Source organism: Bidens hawaiensis, unplaced genomic scaffold (genome assembly GCF_021521415.1).
Source record: "Bidens hawaiensis isolate Kalapana, Puna unplaced genomic scaffold, B.hawaiensis_p1.1 tig00006520_1, whole genome shotgun sequence".
NCBI classification, from domain to species: Eukaryota; Viridiplantae; Streptophyta; class Magnoliopsida; order Asterales; family Asteraceae; genus Bidens; species Bidens hawaiensis.
The window spans coordinates 99112-124629 of record NW_027491437.1 but is presented as its reverse complement, the minus strand read 5'-3'; the positions used below and the strand labels follow the sequence as shown (position 1 = coordinate 124629).

At 35.1% G+C, this 25518-nt stretch overlaps 2 protein-coding genes and 1 pseudogene across 2 annotated transcripts; 1 reads left to right on the top strand and 2 right to left on the bottom strand.

Moving 5' to 3' along the window:
* Positions 1–218: 218 nt before the first annotated feature.
* LOC143632677 (protein YCF54, chloroplastic-like) lies at positions 219–3003 on the bottom strand. Its single transcript, XM_077101136.1, has 4 exons — positions 2889–3003; positions 2328–2386; positions 1303–1541; positions 219–586 (listed from the first exon to the last, which is right to left on the bottom strand). Exons 1-4 carry the CDS (start codon positions 3001–3003, stop codon positions 394–396), a joined length of 606 nt encoding a protein of 201 aa, XP_076957251.1. The 3' UTR covers positions 219–393.
* A 398-nt stretch (positions 3004–3401) lies between these two features.
* On the top strand, positions 3402–18606 carry LOC143632618 (uncharacterized). Its single transcript, XM_077101089.1, has 20 exons — positions 3402–3437; positions 3567–3679; positions 4791–4866; positions 4953–5095; positions 5204–5290; positions 5964–6047; positions 6128–6335; positions 6427–6512; positions 7099–7330; positions 7936–8059; positions 8127–8263; positions 8386–8494; positions 8767–8809; positions 8986–9121; positions 15506–15576; positions 15669–15762; positions 16560–16778; positions 17848–18057; positions 18139–18381; positions 18479–18606. Exons 1-20 carry the CDS (start codon positions 3414–3416, stop codon positions 18602–18604), a joined length of 2565 nt encoding a protein of 854 aa, XP_076957204.1. The 5' UTR covers positions 3402–3413; the 3' UTR covers positions 18605–18606.
* A 1392-nt stretch (positions 18607–19998) lies between these two features.
* On the bottom strand, positions 19999–22384 carry LOC143632676 (calcium uniporter protein 2, mitochondrial-like; annotated as a pseudogene).
* Positions 22385–25518: the final 3134 nt, after the last annotated feature.

Here is a 25518-nt window from a genome sequence, read left to right as displayed (position 1 = left end):
ATTGGCTCCTTTGCAAATATGATAATAATAGATGTAGTAGCTGTCAGTCATAGGACCATTTGTAAACTAATCAAGTTGTGCAGACGAACACCACAGTGACCGGACGGTTCGTTCGTATCCACTTGGAGGAGAGAGAGAGAGAGCCAGATGGAGAAGAGGGAAGGAACCATCCACAGTGCCGGACGGTTTTGTGAGGGCGAAGAGAGGTGAGAGGCCATGATGATATCTTTCATAATATATAAACAAATTATTACAACTTCAAGTCGTAACATAGCTAGTTTTGACACATACATTCAAGCATCCTCAACATATCTAACTAATACTTGCTTAATAAACTCAACTCATACAAAAAAATATTAAACTTACAAACACCACATTTCTCATAATAACCTCTCATACTTGTTGCTTCTGAGTGGTTGGTGGCAAGAAAGGCTCCCACCAACCGTACTCGTACTTGGGATATGGTGCAACCCATTTATCCGGTTTCTCAAACTCTAGGTTAACCGGGTTAAATGCCAATGCTTCTTCAAGACTCTCGGCTTCAAAGCTTTCTAACAAAACTCGGTCTAGCCTTAATTTCATAAACCTGTAAACAAATTGGGTCCGTTTATCTTAACAAAATTAAATGGGCTAAAGTAATACTAGAAAAGGGAACGGATTGGAAGTCGCCTCAAGTGAAAAGACTGATTTTCTTTTCACCTTTGCAACCTCCTGAATCGCGTTATTAAAGAGTTTCAATATTTCATAATCAGATGTAAACAATAATAGTTGTGAACCGTTCGGTGGGAAGTTCATTTGTGTTCGTTTATTTAATAAACGAGCAAACATGAACAAAAAAATTTGTTCATTTAGCTGAAAGAATGAAGATGAACACATGGCCCGTTCGTATAATTATGTTCATGAAGGTTCGTTTATGTCATTTCATTTAAGTTGGTTTATGTCTGTGCGTTAGTTTACGTTCATTACAAATCATAATCACACATTTAAACACTATTTTTTATAAGACGTTCTAAAAATGAACAAAAAGAAAGTGTAAGTGGGTCAGCCCAACCCAGCCCGTTTCTAAAAATTTAGTGTTGGCCAAACAGAGGCTGGGTTGACCTGCCAACATTTTTTTGCCTATTATAGTTTATAAATAATCAATGTATTATTGCAAATGCAAAACTATCATATAAAAATATTATCTAATTTGGTTGAATAAATCGATTTAACAGCTTGAAAGCCTGTTTTAGTCAAGTTTTTAAATTGACCTGTTTGGGTAAAATGTTATCAACCCGTATTAAGATACGGTAACGGGCTTACTTGATCCATGTACCGTTGGTGGAAACCAAAGCAACTGCGGGTCTCTTCAGTCTCTTGGTGATGTTTGGAAACTTGTCTAAAAACTTGGGTTCAATCACTAGCCAAAAATCCTGTTCCAGGTTTCGTTCTTTAAAAAGGCGGGCCCGTTCAAACAACTGTTCTTGAAAGTGTTCTTCTTCATCCAACATGAATTTTGCATTTGCAACCACAAAATGGTATTTCTTGTTACTCTCTGTTTCCTGCATTTTGCAACATATTATGATTTCAAAAGCTATATTATCGTATAACAAATTAAAAATCTGTTGATTGGTATTAGAGTGATTTAGAAGGTTGTAAACATGTGAAGCAACTCCAACCGTTGACCCGTTTGACCAGCGTTCTTAAGAGTTATTATTACAACTTTAGAGGATTCTACAAGTTGAATTTTATTAATATAACCCTTTGAGGATTCTAGGTATATATTCATTTATTTCAAATCACAAAAAATACACACTTCAGATAACCAAAATAAAAAATAAAAATAAAAATTTAAAGGCCTAAAATCAATAGGCAAATGCATTTTTGTAAGAATCGAGATTAGTCACCGATCAATCACTAATTGCTATGCTACCGATCCAATTTCAGCTAATCGTACCTAAAAATCAGTAGTCGATCAAAGCCGGTCCAAATTGGCTTAAATCGTTCAAAACCGGTCAAGATCTATCTATCAAAAATCGTTCGAAATGGGGGTCAAAAGCTTTGAAGTCTTTGAAAATTAATATATAAAACTTTGAAACATTACATGTAAAATTCCAATGCGATTAATCCTTATTAATCGCAAGTCTGTGTCAGTTCTATATTCTACATTACAACCCAGGGCAGATGGCAAACAACTTCTTTTTTTTTTTAATGAAAAAAAATCCCAAAAATGATTCACAAATTACATAATTTAGCAATTAAAAATCCTACTCTATTGAAAACCTTAAACCCCTTTTCTGTTGTAAATTAGTTAAGAACAGAAAGTGGTGTTGTGAAGAAAAACTGACCTTTTCTGCGGTATCGGAAGAATCGGTGGCGGCGACAGCTGTCTTGACGGAGGTGGTGGCTGATAGTGTTAGTTTTTTTATTGGTGGTGTTTAGTTTGGGTAAATGCCGTGACGATGGGGAAGGATTGTGAAGAGTGGTGGAGGTGAGTGGTGGGGACGTTCACCACCGCCCAGACTCATAATAATATAATTTGATGTTTTGAGTTGAAGAGGATGCCGGGTTATGTAATCTGGAAATCTTATCTTCTAATCTGGAGTAAATATGTTATTGTCAGTCCCTTGTCTCTCACCACTTCAACCCCTCTTCAAGAGTATGATATTCCGACAGATTTTATATCTATAATTTAAAGAATGAATAAATGACGTAGCTAAACCATGAAGGACACCTTTGGAGATCAAACCATGGCAAACGACTAAAGGATATATATTTCGTTTGCCAGTGCAGTCTTGTACATGTTGTTATAAACGTGTTTTTGGCTAATTGATTTTAAGAACCATTATCATATACATAACATACTTGTATAACCAATCAAAAGTTTACCGTTTTTCAAACTTGAATACACGTAAAGTGGTTAAGGCAGGAGAGGAGATTATGAGATAACGTGATGGAGGAGAAACTGCCAGTGGAAGAGGATGAGTAGAGAACAACGATAACCATCATGTAGAAAGAGACCATATACCTGTGAGGGGTTTGTGAGTGAATTTGTGTGTTTTTTTAAGTAGGAAATTAGGAGACACATTTTAAATAAATCTCATTAGCACGCGTTTCTTTGACATTTATCTTAAGTAAAAAAATCAAGAGAATCATATAAGCATTTGCACTTACGTAAGACAATGACATAACTGTTTATTTTCCTATGTAGAGTAAACACGACAAGAATATAACCGTTTATCTTGGCAAAATGAAAATATCCAGAGAAATAGAAAAAAAAAATGAAATTAATATAAATTTAGAAAGAGAAAAAAAAGTAGAATAATCATTGACGAAATGGCGCGAAAACCCCAGAGCCCGTCTGTCTAAGTACATAGAAAGGAGGTTTTATGATTTTCAATTTCTAATTCAATTCAATCCGGACTGCAAACGGCATGAAGATGGAAGTTACTCTGAAGGTAACTTTGGATCATTTACATTGTTTCGTTACTCGTAAACCCTAAATCCCCAATTTTTGACATCGTGTAATTATTCCGTCAGCGACGAACATTTTGACTTACTCATATGTTAATGTTTGACTTAAACAGGAATATTTTGGGTTTTCGGCGTTTCGGCCGTACCAGAAGGAGATAATACACAACATTTTGGAGGGAAAGGATAGTCTGGTTGTTATGGCTACCGGCAGCGGCAAGTCCTTATGGTAAATTTGGAACCATGCATGCATTAGGGTTTGGCAACTGTAATTGAAATAGATTTACATGATTAGGGTTACTTACAATTCCTACAAAGTAGAGGTGTAAACTACTTGAGCCTGAGCTTGACTAGGTTCGAGCTCGGCTCATTTTGACTTACAAGAGATTGGGCTCGTCTTGAGCTTTTCGTTTCAAAGTTTGGGCTCGGCTCGTAAGTTGTGTTTTCAAGCTCAGACTCGGCTCGTTTATTATTTATTATTTAATTTATTTACGTTTTCATTATTTTTATATATTCTGAGAAAAATCTTAAACGAGCCAAAGCTCAGCTCGAGATCGGCTCTGCAATGTGAAATTAATACATAGAAGTTCAAAATAGGTATAAAGGCTCGACAAGCCTAAACGAACTTCTCCCATACAATGCTCGAACTTTATTTGAGGCTCTGGCTCGGCTCGTTTTGCGCTTTTTATCGATCCGAGCTCGAGTAGTTCGCGAGCGGCTCTGCTCGTTTGCACCCCAGTAGAAAGTAATATAATCCTGGATTGGGTTATTATGAATATCAGAGTTTGGGAGTGTTTAGATGAAACAAAATGCTGCTTATTTTAGGGTGTAATAGCTGTTATAGAATACGAATGGTAAAACTGTCAACTTATTTGTGATTGAAACTCGGAGTGTGCATGAAACCCAAAAAACCGATATGAAACTGAAACAATCAAGTAGACAGTTTGGTTATATGTTTTTTTTTTTTTGTAAAAACCAAACTTACGGTTCGGCTTTGGTTTTGCATGTAACAAAAACTAAAAAACCGAGCCGGATTTATGGATTTTCGTTTTTTATTTTAAGTAATTTATAAATATGTAACCCAAGTATTTTAGCTCAACTGAATAATAATCAATTACTTATTAATTAACATAATGATTTAGGCCCAAGTTCTTTTAGGCCCAAAATTTACAAGCTCAGATGGCAGAACTGAAAAACCCAAGCTGAACGGTTTTCAAAAGCTCAAAAACCGAAGTTTTGGTTTTTGGTTTGATTTTGCCCAAAACCAACCCAAACCGAACCGTATACACCTCTAATTAAAGCTTTGCAACTGACTTGATTTTGTGATATACTCAATAAAGCTACCAGGTGCCTCCATTAATATCAAACAAGACTGCTATAGTTATCAGCCCACTCATTTCTTTGATGCAAGATCAGGTAATTGCATCATCACTTTTATAATTTTTCTTCAATCAAATGTTAATAAATTAACAAATTTTAACACACAAGTTGTTTGTTTATAGGTTATGGCTTTGAAACAAAGAGGTATTAAGGCTGAGCATCTTTCAACTGCTCAAACTAACACAAGTGCACAAATGAATGCTGAAAGAGGTCAATATGATATTCTGTATATGACTCCAGAAAAAGCGTGTTTTGTTCCCAACAGGTAAAGATCATTAAATAATAAACATTTTTGTGGATGATAATGCTATCTTGAGTATGATAATTATAATAAGTAAAATGCTAATGTAAGCTGTTTTTACTTTTGATTTAGTTTCTGGTCAAAGTTGCTTGACACAGGGATTTGTCTAGTGGCAGTTGATGAAGCACACTGCATCTCTGAGTGGGGCCATGATTTTCGGTACGTTTCTTAATATGTATTGTTACATTTTCAACTTTTGCTTCTTGCTTATATAACATTCAGGCCTTCAAGTGTTGGTATAAAATGTGCGCATCAAGAGCACACTGATGCGCAATTGCATAATGTGATGCACACGATGCGGTCTGATGCGTACATTTTGGAGTTAAAGTGAGTTTTTGCATAGATTACGTGTACCTTATGCATGGACTACTTGTACACATAGAGTTAAAGGCTTATTTTGGTTATACGTAAAACTTTTTTGTGGTCCTATAGCTTTTTTTAGTTTATTTATTTTAATATTTTATTTTTAAGCGTTTAAAAGTTAATATATTAAAATGTTATCTATATATAATTTTGTGTAATATTTTTTTAATAACTAACGCCTCACATACTAACATACGTAATATGTGCGAATCACGCTTCGACTTTTTGGATCAAAAGGCATCGGAGAGCATTACGCATTTTAAAACCAAGGTTTAAGTTGACTTGTGTGTAGAACAAAATATATGATATATGCATGATCATATTTTAAAAGCAAGCTCTAAGTTAACACGTAAAATATATGATAATGCATGATCATATTTCGGGCTTTCATGGGTTTTATGTATTTCATTTCTAATTTAACATTTATGACATTTTTTGTGCATCAAATAGTATTGTGTTGGTTTTATAGGGTGGAGTACAAACAGTTATATAAGCTGCGTGACGTTTTACAAAACGTTCCATTTGTTGGTTTGACAGCAACAGCTACAGAAAAGTATGTTATATTCATTTTTAAAATTTATTAAATTGTGAGAATTGAATGTGATATTAATAACTGTTTGCTTGTCATTCTAGGGTTAGAAAAGACATAATAGATTCGCTCAAGATGAAAGACCCTCATATTGCAATTGGATCGTTTGACCGTAAAAACCTTTATTATGGTGTTAAATCTATTAATCGCGGGCCTTTGTTCGTGAACGAGCTTGTGCCACAAATTTCTAAATATGCAGCAGATCGAGGGTCCACCATTGTGTACTGTACAACAGTCAAAGATGTTCAAGAGGTTAGCTTTCGTATGCTCTTAATATATAATTCGTTCTTCAGACTTGTGTATCTTTTAGCTGACTTTACTTGACCAATAATTGATTCTTTAGATTACCAAATCACTATGCGAGGCTGGAATTAAAGCCGGAATGTATCATGGTCAAATGGGTAACAAGGCCCGTGAAGAATCACACAGGTTTCAATATTTTCTGAACTTGATGTTTAGGCCTGTAACGAACTAGTGAACCGTTCGATGAGAAATTCGTTTATATTCGCTTGTTTAATAAACGAACAAACATGAACAAATTTTTTTGATCATTTTGTTAAACGAACAAACATGAACATGCGCCATTTACGCTCATTTATATTCGATATCTTTCGTTCGTTTACGTTCATTTATGCTTGTCAGTTTACATTTTTTAAGTTCGCTTTCGTTTATATATTCCAAATTTTTTTTTGGGCACATTTCAACTTAGTTTAGTTTTATGAAATTAAAGTATCACCCATTACAATTTAGCCTAGTTTTATCGTTTCTTAAAACCAAACAGAGTAATGCTCACGCTTACTTTTAATTGGTGTTAACTCTGTTATGTTTGTTTGTTTGTTTGTGTTCATTTGTGTTCATGAGCTGTTCATTTATACTAATAACAAACAGACATAAACAAACACGAACACGCTCCTTTTCTTAACGAATGAAAACAAACAAGAAAACCTCGTTCGTTTAATTATCTATATTCTAGTGTTAATCATGTTTTTTAGCTGTGCATCTTTTTTGTTGTTAGGTCTTTTATAAGGGATGAGGTGGATGTGATGGTTGCAACTATTGCTTTTGGAATGGGAATTGATAAACCGGACATACGACACGTAATACATTACGGGTGTCCCAAAAGTTTGGAATCATATTATCAAGAAAGTGGAAGATGCGGTCGAGATGGTATTGCTTCTGATTGTTGGCTATACTTTTCAAGGGCCGATTTTGGAAAAGCTGAATTTTATTGTGGAGAAGCAAGCTCGGTAAGTAGGCTTGGCTTGTAAACGAACCGAACATTCAGTGAACTGTTTGGCAGAAAGTTTGTTGATGTTTGTTTATTTTATATACGAATGAACATGAACACTAATTTTTGTTCTTTTAGTTAAACGAATGAACATGAACACATTTCTTGTATGTTCATTTGAATTCGTTTATGTTCATTTGTTTAAGTTCATTTTTGTTCGTTCATGAGCATAAAATTTTATTCATTAAGTTAAATGAACAAATATTAACACATCTCTCGTTTGTTCATTTATGTTCATGAACCTTCAGTTACGTTCGTTCATTTAACTTCGTTTATGTTTGTTCGTTTACTTCATTTATGCTCGTTCGTTTATTTTTGTTAATATTTTAACTTAAGTTTTAGGCCAATAATAATTTAGTCTAGTTTTGATAACATTTATGTTCATGAGCCGCCCACGTTTTTTTCCGTTCATAAGTAGTCTGTGACAAATACATTTAGGAGATTGTAAGAAATATAAAGTATAGATCAGGTGACTTTATTTAAACCCATTTTAACTCATTTGATCCATTTGATATGTTTTCTTATATAGCTATTTTTTGTCTTAATATGATATTGTTTGACCAGGTCAACCAGAAGAAAGCTATTATGGATTCATTTATGGCTGCTCAACGATACTGCATGCAAACAACTTGCAGAAGAAAAATTTTACTGGAGTATTTTGGGGAAACATATGCTTCTAATAACTGTGGTGAGTAATAATTTTGATTATTTTTAATGTATTTGGATAATCTTTCAACAAATCTTTCTATTTTCAGGAAATTGTGACAATTGCACCGGTTCTAAAGAGGAGAGTGATATGTCTCAAGAAGCGTTTCTGTTGATGGGTTGCATACAGGCTTGTGGTGGTTACTGGGGCCTTAACATGCCTATTGATGTTCTTCGTGGTTCTCGTGTAAGATTGTACTTCTGAATTTGGATAACTTGTTTTAGGCAATGAGGTGGAGGATGACATGGCAAATGTTAATCAGATTCTCAATTGATTATGTTTGTGATAATATTTCTTGTGTTTTGCAGGCTAAAAAGATTACTGAAAACCAGTTTGATAATCTCCCATTTCATGGACTTGGGAAAGATTATTCATCAAATTGGTGGAAATCCCTCGGTTTTCAACTAATTTCTTATGGTATGCAATACATTTTTTTTCTACTTAGATTTTAGAGCCAAACACAGTTATTACTTATTAAAGTTATATTATTTCAATGATAATTTTTTTTATGAATTAAATGATTTATGTGGTTTTATATATTGAAAATAAAGTGTGAGCGACTTTTTACCGTTTCAATTCATTTGGACTGTTTTTTTTAGTTTGTTTTTCATTTTATCTGTTTGACCCATTAGAGATTCCGTATAACTTGAAGTCTTGAACTAACCCATTAATTATGCAATTTGATGCAGGTTACTTGGTTGAGACTGTTAAAGATACTTATAGAACTGTAAGGTATATAACTATATATTATAAATCCAGCGATGTTTTCTTCTTCTAAATTATAAATATGCAAGTTGTTGTTACAGCTTTTTCTTTCATTTATTCTGAAGATCAGACTGTCTCTATATTATATTTTCTTGCTTGTGGAAATTCATATGAAACTGACGGAATATTGTTTCATGTATCAGTGTCAGTCCAGAAGGTGCAAAGTTTCTGAGATCATGTAGGCCCGATCACCAACCTCCATTACTTTTGCCAATAACTAGTGAATCGGGAGGTGCTAGTGACATTAAAGCTGGCTTAGAATACGATGGACTGTCACAAGTAGGTTAAAATCATATTTAAGTCAATCTAGTCATTAGTTCTTGTAGGTTTTTATATATTGGTGGATGATTGCATCATTGCATGCTGAGGTGGAAAAATTGGCAGGGTGGTTTGTGTCAGAAGCCAATATGGATAATTTCCAGTACAGATTGGGCAAGGTTGACCAGAGTAAAAATTTTAAACTTCTAAGTAACAGTTAATATTGATCATGATTGCAAAGATTATATCAGTGCATTAACAACTGATTTTTTGAATAAAAAATTAAAACGACTACGAAGGTTTTTTACTTCCAGACATTAAAAAATGCACTTTTGGGCGACTTTTGCTTTTTCTGTTCCTTTTTGTCAATTTAACCTTTATAGATATAAAACATAACCCAAATTGACCAATTTATAAACAGGTAGAAATTGCAGCATATTCGTTTTACATATTAATGCTCATGCTTAAGGGTGGCAATCTTGACCCAAACCATTCTAAATGGGTCAATTTGGGTTGTTTTAAAAATTAAATGGGTTGGTTTGGGTCATAAGTTTTAACTAAGTGGGTCAAAATGGGTCATTTAAAATTTCATCTTATAATTTTCGGGTCAAATTGGGTCTCCATATTCAAAGAAATGGGTCGATGTGTATTAGACAATATAGTTTAGCTAGAATAGGCCCTGCCCTATAACTATTATAGTCGGCCCTAGTAGAATGTACAATATCTATATATAGTTCTATATTGCATTCATATCAGATACAATCAATATACAATTATTTACCAAACCTATTTTGGTATCAGAGCCTAGGGTTCTGTACGTTCTTCTTGCCGTCACCCTACCCTACATCTCAAATTCTTCCGTCTTTTTTTTTTCTTTTCTTTTCAAGATGGCCAACCAGCTTATTCCCTTCACCACAGCAGAGAAAACATCACACAACTCTCACAAATTCGGATTTACCCTATCTCCTTCAAACTATGGCCATTGGAAACTTATGATACAACCCTTCCTCACCACACACAGCCTCTTTGGCTACGTTGATGGAAGCATTCCCTGCCCTCCATCAACGATCCCAGCCTCTTCCGGAAAAGACAAGGACAAGGAAGGAGCAGCACCATCCACCCAACCCAACCTGGATTATACAACCTGGTTGTGTAATGATGCCCATGTTCGTATGCTAATCATCTCCACAATATCAGAAACTTCTTTTCAACATGTTCAAGGAGTCACCTCACGCGATCTTTGGCTCGTTCAAGACCGAGCATATGCCCCGCACACTTCCTCTCGAGAATTTACCTTGAGGACACAATCTTAAAGATCCAGATGAAGGGAGATGAGACTTCGACTGCCTATCTTGCTAGGGCACAAGAATATGCCCTTGCAAACATTGGCCATCCCATGCCAGACAAAGACATTGTTATGCTGGTTATTGTAGGTCTTCGCGACGAATACAATGGCGTCAAACAAACTTTGTTTGCTAGGCAATACACGGCTGTCTTTAATGAACTTCCAGGCCTTTTGGAAGATCACGAGTTCCTAATACAAAAGCCGAGTTTTGCACCTACATCTGTCCAAGCCTTCACGGCTGCAACTGCAGCAAGTTCATCCTCAGCTTCTGGTGAAACAGTCCAGGCTATTCAGCAGTTGGTTGCTCGTTTAGGGTTTCAATTACAACCCTTACCAGGTTCTTCACAACACTCCGTGCCTCAAGCCTTCTATACAAACAGGGCTGGACAGTTTAATTATAGCCGTGGTCGTGGCAATCGAGCTGGCCGCGGTGGTCGAAACAACAACAATAACAACCGCAGCCAGGGGACTCGAAATTCAGGTCAGTTCAGTTGGGCATCTAACCAAAACACTATCTATGGAACTTGTAACAGGTGCGGGATCGGACATGTCCCATCTGAATGCCCAAACAGAGACCCATCCACAATCAGATCAAGACAACCTTCTGCTAATTATGCGGACTATCGGTCACAGGCCTCTACAACCTGGCTCCCGGACACAGGTTCTAATGGTCATGCAGCGCCAGATATGTCAGGTTTTGACTCTGCTGAGCCTTACTTTGGTGCTGATAATCTTCAAGTTGGTAATGGTATGCATCTCCCTATCTTACACGTTGGCTCCAAAACAGTTACCTCTCCTAACAAAACCTTTTACCTAAATGATATTCTTCATGTATCCGATCTTTAAAAAAAATCTCCTTTCTGTCCAAAAATTTTGTCAAGGTAATCATGTTTATTTTGAATTTCATGCCACTTTTTTTTCTGTGAAGGACAAGTGTACACACATTACCCTCCTCACGGGTCCAAGTGACGGTGGACTCTACTCTATCAAACTTCCATCAAACCAGCCAATTCCAAAGTTTGCTTTTTCAACAACTCGTGCTACCACAACAACATGGCATCAACGATTGGGACACCCACATTCTCAATTATTCAAGACAATGCTTTCTAAATATTATTTACCTATTTCTGCTAAGACTTTTGATTTCAATTGTAGTTCTTGTTTGGTTGGCAAATCTTCCAAACTACACTTATTACCTTTTGATTATAAAAGTACTCATGTTTTGGATTTAGTGTTTTGTGATGTTTGGGGTCCCGCACCTGTGACTTCTTATGATGGCTATTCTTATTTTCTTTTATGTGTGGACCATCTCTCTAAATTTATGTGGTTGTTCCCTTTGAAACGTAAGGCTGATGTCTTTGCCACTTTTAAACAGTTTGTCATTATGGCTGAACGACAATTCTCCACCAAACTTAAGATTGTTCAATCTGATTGGGGAGGGGAATTCAGAAACCTTTCATCTTTCTTTGCCTCTATTGGCATTATTCACCGCCTTTCCTGTCCCCATACTAGTGAACAGAACGGTACTGTTGAACGGTGTCACTGTCACGTCGTTGAGACCGGCCTAACACTAATGTCACAGTCACAAGTTCCACAACGTTTTTGGCATTATGCCTTTGAAACTGCTGTCTACCTGATTAACCGCATGCCATCTCGCACACACTCCAGCATGTCTCCGTTTGAGCATCTATTCAAACGCAAACCTGATTTGTCATTCCTTCGTGTTTTTGGCTGCCAATGCTTCCCGTATCTTCGCCCCTACAATCCTCATAAAATGGATTTCCGTTCTACACCATGTATCTTTCTTGGTTATAGCACTTCTCATTATGGATATCGTTGCTTTGATCCCATCACCGAACGCATTTACATTGCCCATCATGTTTGGTTCCAAGAAACAATTTTTCCTTTTCATGTCGCCCTCACCAATCACTCACCTAACCCTTCACAACACGATCCTTATGTTTCCTTTTACCCTACCAGCTCCATTCCCTTACAAACTGAGTTGTCACCAGCCCAACTAAACTCAACCATCTGAACCACCTTCTGCTCCACAATCACCACCACCCACTATCACACAACAACCCACTACTACACCAGCAGCTCACTCCACCCAACCAGCCCACTCACCACAACCAGACACCTCTAACACAAATCAGGCCGCTACTACTTACTCCCGTCGGCCCAAACAAAACCCAACATCCTCCCTTCCAGCCTTTGCCCGCTACTCCGACCCTCCTGAACCCACAACCTCCACACCGTCTGATGCACCCCCACAACAAACCCAAACCGTTCCAACTACATCTCGTCAGATCCCACCAAACCTACGTCCGAACCCTAAACAAACCAACCCTTATAAACCTACCGCCTTTCATACCTCAACCGCTTCCCCTGACATTGAACCAGCCTCGTTTACCATTGCCAACAAAGAATTTCATTGGCGCAAGGCTATGGCAGATGAATACTCTACGTTTATTCAAAATGGTACGTGGTCTTTGGTTCCGCGTGCTCCTAACACAAATATTGTTAACTGCAAATGGGTTTATAAAGTCAAACGGGATCAACATGGGGCAATCAAGCGCTACAAGGCGCGCCTGGTTGCTAAAGGTTTCAACCAACAGGCAGGTCTAGATTATACTGAAACCTTCAGTCCAGTGGTCAAGGCTACTACCATTAGGGTTGTTCTTTCCCTAACTGTTACAAAGGGGTGGTCCCTAAGACAACTTGATGTTCAGAATGCGTTTTTACATGGGGATCTAAAGGAAACCGTTTATCTGAAACAACCAGAAGGATTTGTTGATCCTATGAAGCCGAATCATGTGTGTCTCTTACGTAAGTCTCTATATGGTCTTAAACAGGCTCCTCGAGCATGGTTTGAAAGGCTCTCGGCTGTCTTGATTGGTCTCGGCTTCAGGGGTTCTAAAACTGACCCCTCCTTATTTATCTATACACAGAGGGATACTTTTGTACATGCTGGTCTACGTTGACGACATTATTTTGACAGGAAATAACAGCCGTGCCATTGATCACATTGTTCGGTGTCTCAGTCAAACATTTGCTATCAAAGACATGGGGCCTTTGTCTTATTTTTTAGGTATTGAAGTGGTTCGTAGTGGGTCTGATATTATTCTCTCTCAAAAGAAGTAGATTACAGAACTGCTGACACGTGCAAATCTCTCTTGGTCCACACCGGTTACCTCTCCTTACACTACCAGCGCCTCACTTTCCCTTGGTGATAACTCTCCTTTTGCTGACCCGGCTAGATACAGACAGATGGTTGGGGCATTACAGTATGTTACACTCTCTCGACCAGATATTACTTATGCGGTTAACAAAGTTTGTCAGTTTATGCATTCTCCCACTGAAAATCACTGGTATGCTGTTAAGCGTATCTTACGCTATTTACATGGGACATCTCACCATGGGCTTTTAATTTCCAGTTCCTCATCTACTGTCCTGCATGCCTACACGGATACTCACAGCTTAACAGCCTTTTCTGATTCAGACTGGGCTGGTTGTCCAGATGACCGTCGATCCACGGGGGGATATGCCATCTATCTTGGATCAAATCTTGTTTCTTGGTCAGCCATAAAACAAAAGACTGTTTCTCGGTCATCTACTTAGGCAGAATACAAGGCCCTGGCTAATACGGTTGCCGAAGTGACTTGGCTTGAGACACTTCTGACAGAACTTTGTATTCCTTTGAAGATGACTCCAATTCTATGGTGTGACAATTTGGGGGCCACTTACTTATCCGATAATCTGGTGTTCCATGCCAGAACAAAGCCTGTAGAAGTAGACTTTCATTTCGTTTGAGAGAAGGTTGCTCAAAAGAAGTTATCTGTCCAATTTATTTCCACACGAGATCAGATTGCTGATGTGTTCACAAAACCTTTACCATCTGATCGCTTTCTCTTTTTAAAGTCCAAGCTGAAAGTCCAGTCCCGGCCTTAGCTTGAGGAGGAGTATTAGACAATATAGTTTAGCTAGAATAGGCCTGGCCCTATAAGTATTATAGCCGGCCCTAGTAGAATGTACAATATCTATATATAGTTCTATATTGCATTCATATCAGATACAATCAATTACAATCAATATACAATTATTTACCAAAGCTATTTATGTGGGTTAGTGTCTTAAGGAAATGTGGCAGGTTTCGGATCGGAACGGGTTTCAGCACGAGGTAGGTTTCGGCACGAAACGAGTTTGATATTGGAACGGGTTCGGTTCAAGTTTCAAGCCAACACGAGTTTTCACACAGGACGGATTGGGTTTTGGTTTCTTTTTGGTCGATTCCGAACTCGTTTTTGGTTTTCTGTTTCGTTTTTGTCCGTTTTTTAGTTTCATTTTTGTTCGGTTTCAGTTTTTTTAGTTTCGTTTTGATCGGTTTTTTGATTTGATTGATTTGGTTCGGTTTTGGCTTTTTGTTTCATTTCCGTCTTTTTGTTTCAGTTTCGTCGACTTTTCGGTTTCGGTTCGATTTTACAGTGGTTTTTTTTATTTTTTTTATGGAACGAGGACAACGAAGGAAACATTTTAGTTTTTGTACTTTTTTTGTTTTTGATTTATATTTTGAGTTATAATTTTTTTATTATTATTTTTGAATATTTTTTTGAGGGGTTTTTGTTCTTAATAGGAAACCCCTTAGAAAAAAATTCAAAAAATATAATAAAAAAATCATAACTCAAATATAAATAAAAAAAATATAAAAATACTAAAATGTTTCCGCCGCTATTCTCGTTAAAAAAAACCTTTTCTGACTCGTTCCGACCCTAACCCATTCTGACCCAAACCAAAATAACCCTTTTTTTAGTTGACCCATTCTGACCCAAACCCGTTTCGACCCAAACCCGTTTCAACCCATGACTCGTTCGACCCAACCCAACCCATTTGCCACCTCTACTCATGCTATTATCACTTGTACAAATTCCGATTATTAATATATTAACATTCTTGATCAGTTTTTCCACCTAGCTGATTGTTACTTGTTTCTTATTATTACTATTATTTTGGTTAATCATTTGGGAATATTTTGTCTTAAAGTTTTATTAATTCTTATCTAGGTGGAAGTAGAGCTATATAAAATGCTTTTAGAAGAGAGAATGAAGCTTGCAAGATCTGCTGGAACCGCCCCGTGAGTGTTTTTTTTTCTATTAACATTGCATAACTAATAGACAAACAATATAGGAATATATTTTATTATTAAAATAAATTTCTACTTTGCAGGTATGCTGTATGTGGTGATTTAACATTGAAAAAAATAGTAGCAACAAGACCATCTACCATAGCCAGGCTGGCAAACATTGATGGTGTCAACCAGGTATTCTTAATATTATTGTCAGATGTTTGGATTTGCATATAGACATATAGTGATAATTTGATTGCTGCAGTTTCAAGTTGTAATAATCAGTTTTTAATGTTTGGATGTTCAAGTTTTGCTTTTGATAATTTGTTTATTTTATGTAATCAATCTTGCATAATCGATTTCATTTCAACTGTGATACAAAAATGACCAATGTTTTCTTTTAATAATAATTCTTTTTCAAAAATGTCTTTTCAGTTATTTTATAAACCAAACACTCAAAACATTTTATTATCATATTTTTACAACTTTCCATAGCAGAAGTAAAGGTGTGAATTTCTAGCACGACACAAACATAAGTCAAAATTCGCAGCCTTTGGGTTTAGTACAAACGGGTTCGGATCGAATCCGCAAACACATTTAACTAAACGGGTAATTTCTGTGTCAACTTGGCGGGTTCGCGGATTGACTCGTTTAACCCGTTTAATTTTATAAAATATGTTTTATGTCGTAAATCAAATTGATTGGATATTTTATGCCAAAATTTAAAACTCTAAATAGAAACTTAAATAAGATTTTATAATTAAAATGTAATTGTTTGTATGCATTTGCATCTTTGGTTTGTAAAGTTGCAACTGTAAAACATCGATATAGATATTCTAAAAAAACATTTCGGTTCACATGTCTGACACAGTTTTACAGTTCGTGCCGGGCAGGACTTGCGCAAACCCACTTTGTTGAACAGCTAAATATCTGATTCTGCTTATTTCTATCAACTCTTAATGATCTGTAATTGTTTTAATAATATAATGCAGCACCTTGTGACAAAGTATGGTGATCATCTTCTTCAAAGTATTCAGCAGTTATCAAAACAACTGGATCTTTCGTTGGATGGTGTTGCAGCCATGGAAGTTAATACTAATAATAACTTCAAAACTTCCCCAATATCAAAACAACCCAAAGACTTACAGCCTGCAAAATATTCAGCTTGGAAAATGTGGCAAGAAGATGGTCTTTCTGCTGAAAAAATTGCTGTACGGTTTTAATTACTGGTTAAACAATACTAACTGCTTAGGTGACAAGATGGACGGGCCAGATGGGTTGGGTAGCGGGTTAGGTTGACCCGTGTCCATGTTATGATTACCAAAAACAATCTAAATCGTTAAGAAAAGATTTGGTGGGGGTGTGCATGAGTTGGGTTTGGGCTCAAACCGAACCAAAAAACAAAAATACAGTTTTGATATTTGGAAAACTATTCTTTTTCAATTTTCTGGTTTTGGCTATTCCTGTTTTCAGTTTGGTTTTGGGCTCAGACTGAACCAAAAACACTTTTTGAAAACCGTTCGGTTTTGGTTTTCCTGGTTTGGGTTTGATTTGATTTTCCTTTTCTTTTTTGGTTTTATCATTTGGGCTTGAATTTTTAGGGCGAAAAAAATTGTACCAAAATTTTGAATTTGGGCTTAAAACTTTAGCCCTAAATCTTTTGTGTTAATTAATGATTAATTTATTATTATTAATTAAAATGAGAATATTTGTGCTACATTACTTATTAAATTTCTATAATTTACTTAACATTGCAATTAAAAATGAAAATTCATAAGTTCGGTTTCTTCGGTTTCAATTACATGCAACCAAAACTGAACTGAAAATTCGGTTTTTACTTTTTACATAAACGTAAAACTAAGCTGTAGTTTTTTTTTGAGTTCGGTTATTTTGGTTCGTTTTTTTCGGTTTTAATTACATTCAAAACTGAAGCCAAACCGAAAATTCAGTTTACACGGAAACATCAAAGCAAATCATCGGTTTTTGTGTGGGTTCAGTTATTTCAGTTCATTTCCGGTTTTATGCACACCGCTACTATTTATAAGGTTTTATGTGTTAAATTAGTTTTGGAAGATTTTTAATCTGTGCAACCCTTTCGACTCATTCCCCTTTTAGCTAAATTTTTGGGTTTGACCCGTTATACTTGACCATTTGAAAAAAAGCATAATCAGATTCGACTCAATGATAAGTAAACGGGTTCAAAATGACTCCTTTAATGTTCAACAAACTTCAGTTATATTGTTTGATCTTGTTCTTTACCACCTTGAATTTGTTTTCTAGAACTTTCCTGGTAGATCTGCCCCAATAAAAGTAGGAACGGTTCTTGGATATGTTCTAGATGCGGCCAGAGAAGGATGTGTGGTTGACTGGGCCAGATTGTTTGAAGAAGTTGGGTTGACCCCAGAAATTTTTGCTCAAATACAAACTGCAATTTTGAAAGTTGGCTCAAAAGATAAACTCAAACCTATCAAAGATGTTCTACCAGAAGAGGTAAGAATAAAAGTTAATAAACAGTTACATTTTATGTGTCAAACTGGCTTGGTTGACCATTGTTAGACTTTGACGTATCAGGTTGAGTATTTTCATATCAAGGCGTGTTTGACAATGCTAGATCTTGGGATGTCATCTGAAGCTATTTCTGGTAATAAAGCTCAAGAATCAAATGAAACACCAGGTTTTGTGAAAAACGAGGTTGTAATTATTGATGATTCTCCAAGAAAGCGAGCCAAGATTGATGCAGAAGAAGATAAGCGTGTTTTAGTGAAGATTAATGAAGCTTCCTTTTTAGCCTGGCTTCAAAATTTTGAGAATGGGGTGAGCTATATTATTATTCAAATAATATAATTTTGGCACACTAGTTTTCAGAAAAATAATGAAAATGTTTTATTGACGAAATTGGTATGTTATGCAGGTTACGTTAGCAGACGTATCGAAGCACTTCAATGGATCAACAGAAGCAGAAGTGGTGGATGTGCTGAATTGCATGGAGGGTGACTTCTTAATCTATAAGAAGAACAATATGTATAAGCTTATGTGATGCGGCTTTTAATGTTTAGCAAAGATGAAATCGGATCAATGTTATTTATGTAGTTATGCGACTAAATGCTTTTTCTTTTTTCATTTTAGAATAACAATGTGCTTTTAGTTTTCGTCTTTTTTATGCATGGTTCTTGCAGCTGCATTATGAAGAAGTTTTGTTACAAAGCATATTGCATACTATGGAGAAAATTAAGTATGCTGCTTAAAAATGAATACGGTTATCACCATTAAAATGATAACTCGCTCGCTGGGGTGGACTGAGCTCAGATTTAGTTTTAACCAGTTCGAGTTCTAGCTTGATTGTAGCTCAGTTTGCCTCTTAAATGTACACTAGAATCTACTGTTGTCCCACCTCCGGCCACCCCTTTCCAGCCCGAAAATATCCGAACAGCTGGGTTCGAGCCTCACAGACCTCCTAGTATCCTTTATAGGTATTTTGTTCAGGTGTATTACAATGTTGATTGTTTTAATTGAATGTTTAGATTGATTATTTGATAGTTAAAGTTTAAAACTTGATTAGTTACTTTACTTGAATTGAATATTTATGTTATTATTTGTTGGCTCATTTGAGTTTTGATTTTTTCAAATTTTAAGGGATATGGAAAGATATGAAAGTTAATTCACGTTTTGTTTCATAACTAAAAACAAATTTATTGATTGTTTATTGGATTACATCGAAACAGAAGGCAAGCGGGCAACAAGCTGCGCCGCTACCCCTTTTTGAAAGATATTAAAAATGATTATTGGAGCTTGAATCTTCATCTTCACATGATGAATAAATTGATTTGGAAGATCTTTCACTAGACCAAGTATTTAGGTGACTCAACTTGACCCGAACTGTAAAATATGTAATCGATTGATGGAGATCCAAACATAAAAAAATTAGCCACATGGCACCTATAAAAATGTGTCCACAGAACTTACTTAGCGTATGTTATTGTTCTAGGGTAAGTTCACAAGATCTTGATTAAATCGGGGTTTAAATATGCAGGCATGTGATGCATGGCCTTCAGAATATTAGCAATTAGGGCGAGTATGTTGCTGTCCAAAAAGATTTGTTAAGCGCATATGTTGACTGCGTTAAAAAGTAATTCGTTGAAACTTGAAAGTTGACGGTGCATAATTTGAATGGTGTGTTTTTAGTATGAAAACTTTTTCCCCACAATATGTTCAATCTACCCATTTTATTCATTTGTTACTTTGTGAATCGTGTGTTACTTTGTGATTCACAAAATAATGCACGAAATAAAATATGTTGATTGAACAGATTGAGAAAAAACTTTTTATAGTAAAAACACATCATTCAAATTATGCACGTCAACTTTCAACGAATCTTCTTTTAATCATTTGAAATGATTTGCCTAAAACATTAAGCAACTCAGATAGATAATAACAAAACAAATAGTTATCAATTCTATATTCATTTAATAATTCAAGTCATAATCCATATAAATCATTGCCATTAGATATGTCCATGTAACCACACTTGACCAAAACCCAAAATTTTGTGCATATGAATCAGATGGCCAACTGTCATCAAAAGTCAAAACACATGTCCATCAAAAGTCAAACCCCTTTATGTTAGCATTTACCCCTTATGCACCAAATCCTGAGTTTCCAATTCTACCCCTGCAAAATTATGTTTAGCTAAAGGTGGTGCATCCAAAGGTGACTTGCATTTCTTCTGCAACTCCATAAATCTTTCAACATCAAAATTATGTTTTTTCATCAACTTTTTTCTCCGCAACAAAAACAGCCGTTTCATCAAATCTTGGTATGTCGGATCGCGTGATGTTATAAGGAAATAAGCATACCCGACAATAATGCCAGAAGTTGTCACGAAAAATGTGATTGGCTCCATAACGTCCCAAGAGAATTCCCAAAATGTTAAACGAAAGAAAAGTCCGACTTGGGCTAGTGAAAACCCAAGCCCGGTGTAGAGGATCCGTCTAACCTGTTTATGAGCCAACCGGTCAATTTCGTCTTGTTTCGCTTGTAACTGTTTTAGCTCTTCTCGCCTCGGGTCATCATCGGGTGTTAGGGCTAGTGGGACCGCCTTTCTGACTAAATCCACCACCTGATTATTAAAAAAAAAAAAAAACCATTAGATTTCAGGTTGATGGGTTAACAAGGTTCAGGTTGGTGGTTAAATTGTTTCAAACTTGAACATGGCATGTATATTTAGTTGTGTTGAAGATGTTAAACTCTAACTTGAACGTGCTTAAAAATTGTGTGGCCTGAACATGACCCGTTTAATTAGTTTTATCTAAATGAATGAAATAGCTGGTGGGTTGTAATCAAGTTGTTAACATGTTGAATGAGTTAGCGGATTGTAATGCAAATGTTAGACGGGCTAAACAGACAACCCGCGACCCATTTAATTAAGTCAAAACTGCAACATCTAGTAAACACATTAAAACTACAATATCCTGCGAATCAGGTCAGCAGCAGGTAAATAGTATTTTTTTTTAATCAATTTATGCCCTTTAAAAAAGTAATAACAAAAACAAATGCTTAATTATCATAAAGAGGGAATCAGATAATTATATTAACATCTTGTGCAAAAGGAACCCAACATGTTAAGCATTATGCCTATAAAGACAACTTGTTCCAATCACCTTTATTCTTAAGCACCTTCTAGTAGCAAATCATACAAACAATTTATTACCAGAAGAAACATGTGACATTAATAAATGTCTAAAAACACATTTTAATAATGAAAAATAACAGATAATTTGTCCATTCAAATTCAATAGGCAAGAATATTATATAGAGTGTGACAATGTAATTGTCAAAATGAAAATTGTTACAATTCTTACATAAAACCATATGTGACAAAACACTATTCAAATAAGATTATTCAATAAAGTATTAATTTTGTGCTTGACAAACCAAACTCTTAAAATTTTTGGCTCATGAAGATCATCACTAAGGGTACAAACGAGCCAAGCGACTCATAAGCTACTCAAGATCGATTCGTTAAAAGTTCAAATCAAGTTGAGCTTAAACGAGCTGAAGTGCGAGCCTAAAAATAAGCTTTTTTAAGAAACAACCCTAAGCTTGAGCTTCACATGTCGAGCTCAAGCCCGCTCGCAAGCCTAAAAGAGTCTATTATTTATATATAACTTTAAAATTTAATAAAAATAAGTAAATAACATATATTATGTTATATATAAAAATTATTACTAATTTATATAAAAAATTAATATAAAATAAGTAAAATAATTAATAAATAATAAATGAATGGAGCCCAAGCCGAGCTCGAGTTTGAAAGACTACTCACGAGCTAAACTTGAGCTTTCGAAACAGAGGTTGAAATGATCCAAGCTTGGGCTTGAAAACCTACGATCTTGGCTCCTTAATTCACACCCCTAAATTCATCATCAATAAACACATTTTGTAACACACAGATTCAAACAATGTGCGTAAATAATCATGACTAATTAGCTAAACACTTAACCACAAATCATAGAAACACAAACATAAGTAGTCCAAATTAAACAACAATATGAATATGACCTTATTCGGATGAAGGTAAACTTTTTATCCCTAAACAGAAGCACAACACCGGCCTCATCAAGCACACTCGCAAACCTCTTGGCCTCATCAACCGTTTTGGCAACACCAATTCCGATCCAAACTTGGCCTCCACGTTCACCAGTCTCATCAGCTTCTTCGCTTCCGCAACCGATATATCATCATTATTGTTAACAACTCCACCAGGAGCACTCGAAAACAAACAACGGTTACAATGCAAGTGCCATCGATTCAAAAACATCTGTGGTGGTTATAGATCCAAACCTGTATACAGCAGGAGGTTTGGACCTTGGTTGTTGTTGTAACAGGAGTAATGAGGATTTGAGTTTATGTATGTCTCCACATGTTTGACGTGTGTTTTAATTTTAATGTATTATATGTGCAGCATATTATTTGGTGTTGGAGTGAGATTGAGGATGGAGGAATTGATGAGAGAGAGAGAAGTACGGGGTGAGAGATTTGACCCTTTTTAAATGGAAAGAAAGACATAAATAATTTAAAGAATTACAAATTTTGTCCATTAAACATACTTAATTTATGGATCAAGTTCTTTAAAAAGTTTATTTTCAGTCATTGTCCTTTATGTAACAAAGTGTCTCGTTGTTAGTCATTTACACTAACGGTCATCTATGCTTTTATTTAAGTCTAGGCACATGAGGATTAAAGTCATTTTACTTGTAAATATATATCATTAAAAAAATCTAATTAATAAATGAAAATAAATATAATAATATGAGACCCACCATCAAATCTATCATCTTCTCCACACCTATTCAAAAGAACCCTCGTGTGCAGTGTACATGAGGTTATTTAATGGAAAAACTTAACGTTCATTAGTGTAAATGACGAAAATCGAGGAAAGATGTCATATAAAGGACAACGTCTGAAAGTAAACTTTTTAAAGGGCTTAATTCATAAATTGACTATGTTTAAAGAACAAAATTTGCATTTCTGTCTAAATAAAATAAAGGCTTAATTCATAAATTGACTATGCAAACCGTGTGCCGACCCCAATGGAGATCTAGTGTTATGGCTTTTAAAGAGGTACATTTTTATTTTATTTTATTTTTTGATAAAATATTACACTAGGATAATATACCATACCAGGTGTGAAATCCCATTGTATTCGAGGAGTGAGAAAATTAATGTTTGTGTCCCTGTGGTTTTAAGGCGTAGACATAATGAGTCTTCAAAATTTTTTTTGAACTGGTTGAGTCCCTGTGGTTTCAAAAATGAACCATTTTAGTCCATGAGGTTTCATAAACGAACAATTTGAGTCCTTGTGGTTTCAGTAAAATGAAAACTTACCCTGAAATTTAAGTAACGGCATGGACTCAAATGGTTTATTTTTGAAACCACAGAGACTCGACCAGTTCAAAAAAAATTTTGGGGATTCATCGTCTCTCCTTTAAGTCTCCCCTTAAAACCATAGAGACACAAAGAGTAATTTTCTCCATAACATATTTGTATTCAGTAAGATTTGAGCCATTCACTTTTTGATTGTGGGGCACGCTACTTCAGTTTTGAATTTTGTTGTTAATCCATTTGTACATTTAAACACATGAGGCTTGTTGGGATTGAGCAATTTATCTTGTTAACCCTAAGCTCGCCAATGTAACATAATTATCAACCATAATCTTTTTTGTTTTTGGTTTTTTTTTGAATGGCGACAACCAAAATCTTTAGTATAGATGTAATTCTCTCTCACAGACAAGACAGTTTCGAGTTGAATTAAGTGGGCCGTTTTGAGTTATGGAACTAGGTCAGTTAATTAAATCAATTAGGCATTTATTAAATAAGTTTTATTTAATTTATGATAGTTCGTTAGATTAATAGATAAACATATATGCTTTATTTATTATTTAATTAGAAATTGAGTCCCTCTACGTACAACCCATGATCTATATAGCCCATCATCTTTAATTGAGTCTATCTATATAACCTAATCAAAGTTATGATTATTTGTAATCATTTTATAGTTATATTTTCCTGATTAACAAGATTCAAAGTTATTCAATCAAAACTCATCGTGTATATTTTTCATTTTCATGAATTATATCAGTTTGTTCTTGAAAAAGTTTTACTATGCCTAAAAGTATAGTTCATTAAGTATTTTTTTTAAATATGGTTGATAAGAAAGTATTTTAATTAATTAAAATCACTAGTAGACAAACTAAAATGTATTGTAAAATATTTTGTTTTAATATAATATGTTTAAAAAAAATTAGTTGTGTACGCTTTAAGTGGAAAAAAGAAAAAAAAGGTAAAAGAAAGAAAAAAAGTTTAACATATATGGAGTTTCTCTTTTCCGGTTCTCTACTTTTAAAAAAGCCGAACTAGTATGATTCTATAATACGTGTTTTTTATAATTTTAAATTAAAAGTGTGGTTGTGTATGTCTAAATATTCTAATCTCACCTGGTGTTATGTTAACTTTTAAATCATGGAATAACGTTTACAAAACTAGTTTAATAATATAAATATATTTAACAAAATCATCTAACTTTCTACATTAATATATAATATTATTTTATAAAAAAATATATTTTTATAGAATACACCGCTTTTTAAAAACCAAAAATTTATATATCTATCTTAAAACAAGTTAAAGAAAAACATAAAATTTTATAGTTCTCACATTTTGTAAATGTTGCGAGCTGATTTAGGTTTCATTTAAGCTAAGATTAATCATTTAATTTCATGCTTCGACTAATAAAGCCAGCTTGACTTGTTCATTTAGTTAAACGGCGACAAAACGAGAAAACTCATCGACCAAAGGGAATACACATCAATGGTTAAAAACGAAATCCAAACAAAATAATTTGATGGAAAATTTGCAGTTAAAAAAAAAGCACATAAATATGAAAAGCAGAACTTCTACAAAAAGACCCAATTATTCAACCAGCCCACAACTCGTAGGTCAACTTTGGGAAAGGAGCAAGAGCAGTAATACATTTTGAATCATCATGAATATCATTATTTTTTTAACTTTATCTATCTAATATCTTCTTACTTCATTTTAGCCTGGTTATTATGAAGGGCTAAAAAGCCCGAGTTAAATTGTCATTTTACTGTCACGTATGTAACAAGCAATTCTTTTTAAAGTCTCATAGTTAGAAGTTTCAATTTTCTTGTTAAAGCTATTTAAAGCCTCTATTTCGTTGTTAGCCTTATGGCCCCACCTTTTACTCCATTACCGCCTGTTAACATGCTACAGGCTCCCCATTAACAGCCCGACATAATGTAACGGGCTTTAAAGTCGGCTCATGTCACTTTGCCGTCCACCAATACAACCCACAACGACCCGTCTTAGTAAAAGTAAAGCGAACAACCATGGAAACGATGTAGTCTATTTGGAAAACAAGAAATTTTAAGA